At 52.6% G+C, this 2,661-nt stretch overlaps 1 protein-coding gene across 3 annotated transcripts in view; it reads right to left on the minus strand.

The window, feature by feature from the left end:
• LOC108251552 overlaps positions 1–2,661 on the minus strand; it is a 9,828-nt gene that overhangs the window by 2,702 nt on the left and 4,465 nt on the right. For 2 of the 3 annotated variants that reach the window (XR_005233428.1, XM_017441902.3), the window contains exons 5-14: positions 2,149–2,223; positions 1,872–2,018; positions 1,757–1,798; positions 1,645–1,683; positions 1,315–1,332; positions 1,156–1,233; positions 968–1,058; positions 746–860; positions 537–675; positions 254–413 (exon numbers count right to left, since the gene is read on the minus strand). Coding sequence is in view for 2 of the 3 variants with exons in the window: in XM_017441902.3 (XP_017297391.1) it covers positions 254–413; positions 537–675; positions 746–860; positions 968–1,058; positions 1,156–1,233; positions 1,315–1,332; positions 1,645–1,683; positions 1,757–1,798; positions 1,872–2,018; positions 2,149–2,223 (904 nt within the window). In the remaining variant the exon portion in view is untranslated. Of the gene's footprint in view, positions 1–253; positions 414–488; positions 676–745; positions 861–967; positions 1,059–1,155; positions 1,234–1,314; positions 1,333–1,644; positions 1,684–1,756; positions 1,799–1,871; positions 2,019–2,148; positions 2,224–2,661 lie in introns of those variants that run through there. The other variant, XM_017441903.3, reaches the window with a different exon arrangement.

Raw genomic sequence — 2,661 nt, forward strand, 5'->3', positions numbered from 1 at the left:
GTCTCAGACTGGTCTCAGACTGGTCTCAGACTAGTTTCAGACTAGTTTCAGACTGGTCTCAGATCCGTCTCAGACTGGTCTCAGACTGGTCTCAGACTAGTTTCAGACTAGTTTCAGACTGGTCTCAGATCCGTCTCAGACTGGTCTCAGACTGGTCAGACTCTAAAGGTTGTTTGTCTGAGCTGTTCGAGTCGAGGAGCGAGTCCATGACTGGGACATGTCCCCCTCCAGAACCGGCTGCAGGGACTCTTACCTCTTGCCGCCCGCTGGCGTCACGTAGCCTTTCCTGGCGTAAAACTTGGCTCTGGCGATGACATCATTGGCGAAGTCCTTCGTTGGTGTCCTGCTGTCCAAGCTGTCAGGACTGTCCTGAGGGACGTTCTCGATCCCGATCATGTACCCGACCAGCGCTCCTGGAACAGAGGAAAGGTTTCACTTCACGTCTTACTGGGTGTTCCACAGAAAATCTCTTAGAAAGACGAGAGAACCTTAAAGGGTCAGAGGAGCCCGGAGGTCTGGATCTGGACCGGTTGTACCTTTGAGGCGCTGCTCTGGGGTCCAGCTCTGCTCCCGGTTCTTCATGGTCTTGATGAGGTGGATCAGGTACGTGGTTCCCTCGTCGATGTGCTCCCTGCTGAAGGGTTCTCCCTTTGCCACGTGGAACGCCTTATTGATCTGCACCCAGAGGGAGCGGCTGTCAGCCGGAGACCGTCAGACACACACAGCCGGCAGCCGGGGGACAGACCTGCATGAGCCCGAAGCAGAGGCCGTCCGGTCCACAGCCGTTGTTCTTCAGGGCGGTTCCGGCCCGAGACTGTTTGGAGATGATGGCTGCGATCAGGGCAGGATGGAAGTGGAGCCTGCAGCAGAGGACAGAGACACGTCAGACACGTCCAAAACAAGGGACGCAAGTCTTCACCCCCTACAGACCAGCCAGAGTTCTGGTTCTGACCCATTCCGTTCTTACTCTTGTCCCACACTGATGATGCTGTCTTTGTAGATGGACATCTTCTGCAGGTCGTCTCGTGCCAGATGGGTGGAAGCTTCAACTCCAGACACTGTAGGGATCAAAGGAGAACCTTTTCAGCTGGGTTCGGCCCCGCGGGTCCAACGGGTCCAACGGGTCCAACGGGTCATCTGAAGGTGTTCACTCACAGCTGGGGTCCAGTCTGTTGGCCCGGATGGTCCCTTCAGACGCGCCGGTCGTCGTCAGCTCGTCCAGGTTTCTGTATTCTGAAACAAGATCTGACACTTATCAGAGACAGGTTCTGGTTCTGGTTCTGATGGGTTTCTCTGACAGGAAACGGTCCTCACCTGTGTCAGACCCGCCACCTGGAAGACAAACAAACACAAACTGGGTTCAGTCCGACCCGTTCTGGGTCCAAACAGAACCAGAACCAATCAGATCCAAACTCTGATCAGTTCCAGGTCTCATTCTTCAAAAGCTAAAAGCAGCTTAAACAGTGGCTAAAAGCTAAAATGTGCTTAAACAGTGGCTAAAAGCTAAAAGCAGCTTCAACAGGTCAACCAGAGGCAGCAGCTGAAGCAGGTTTCTAAGAGGAGACCTGAGGAGGTCTCCGAGTGTTTCCACAGGAAACTAAAAGTCACAGCAGCCGAAGGTCGGGACAAACAGCTGAAGCTCACCTGATCCTTCAGCTGCAGCGTTTCCTGGAAGCAGAGTTTCTGCAGAAAGAAGGGAAACAAACATCTGAGCACCTTTAAACTGCAAACCCTCTGAAGCAGCAGCTGAGCTCACCTGTCGGCTGATCACCTGTCGGTGCCGGAAACCTGCAGAACTCTGCAACGACAGAAGACTGAGATCAGCTCCAACCCGCCGGGTCGTCACACCGAGCTGAGAGAAAAGCTCCCACCTGTCAGTTTGTGGAGAATCCTCAGTTTATTTCTACAAGCAATGAGGACCACGAGGACCACGAGGACCACGAGGACCACGAGGACCACGGAGACTATCAGAAGGATGGAGTTCTGAGAAGGTTCTGGAGCTGCAGACCTGAAGTTGTCTGGAAAGCAAACATGATGACAGTGATTTTATCTGACATCATCTGATTCCTACTCTGTGAAGGACAAAGACATGAAGGACACTTTGTTGGACTACATGTCCTGAATGTCTCCAAAGTGCAGATGTTTTACCGGAGATGTGGATCCTGCTCTCCTTCAGCAGCGGCACTTCAGATATTTCTGCTCTGCAGAGAAACGTCACGTTTCCTGTCGAAGCAGCAGAAGAAACTGAAGCCATCAGGAACAGGTAAGATACTGACTGCTGACTCAGCACTCTCACTGTTCTTCTCCTGGTTTCTGACTTTAGAACGTTCAGCTGATGGCTGCTGGGACTGATGGCTGCTGGGACTGATGGCTGCTGGGACTGTAGTTTTTGAAATAATTAACTTAAGTGACAAACATTTTCCTCATAGAATTACATGAAGATCTCTTCAATTCCTCCAGTCTTCTCTTTGAAATCTGCTTCAGCTGCTGCCTCAGTTTCAGCTGCTGAGTTTCAGCTGCTCTCCTTCAGCTGCTGCCTCAGCCTCAGCCTCAGCTGCTGCCTCAGCCTCAGCTGCTACCTCTGCTTCAGCTGCTCTCCTTCAGCTTCAGCTGCTGCCTCAGCCTCAGCTGCTACCTCTGCTTCAGCTGCTCTCCTTCAGC

The sequence above is a fragment of the Kryptolebias marmoratus genome, linkage group LG7 (genome assembly GCF_001649575.2).
Source record: "Kryptolebias marmoratus isolate JLee-2015 linkage group LG7, ASM164957v2, whole genome shotgun sequence".
In the NCBI taxonomy this organism is placed as follows: Eukaryota; Metazoa; Chordata; class Actinopteri; order Cyprinodontiformes; family Rivulidae; genus Kryptolebias; species Kryptolebias marmoratus.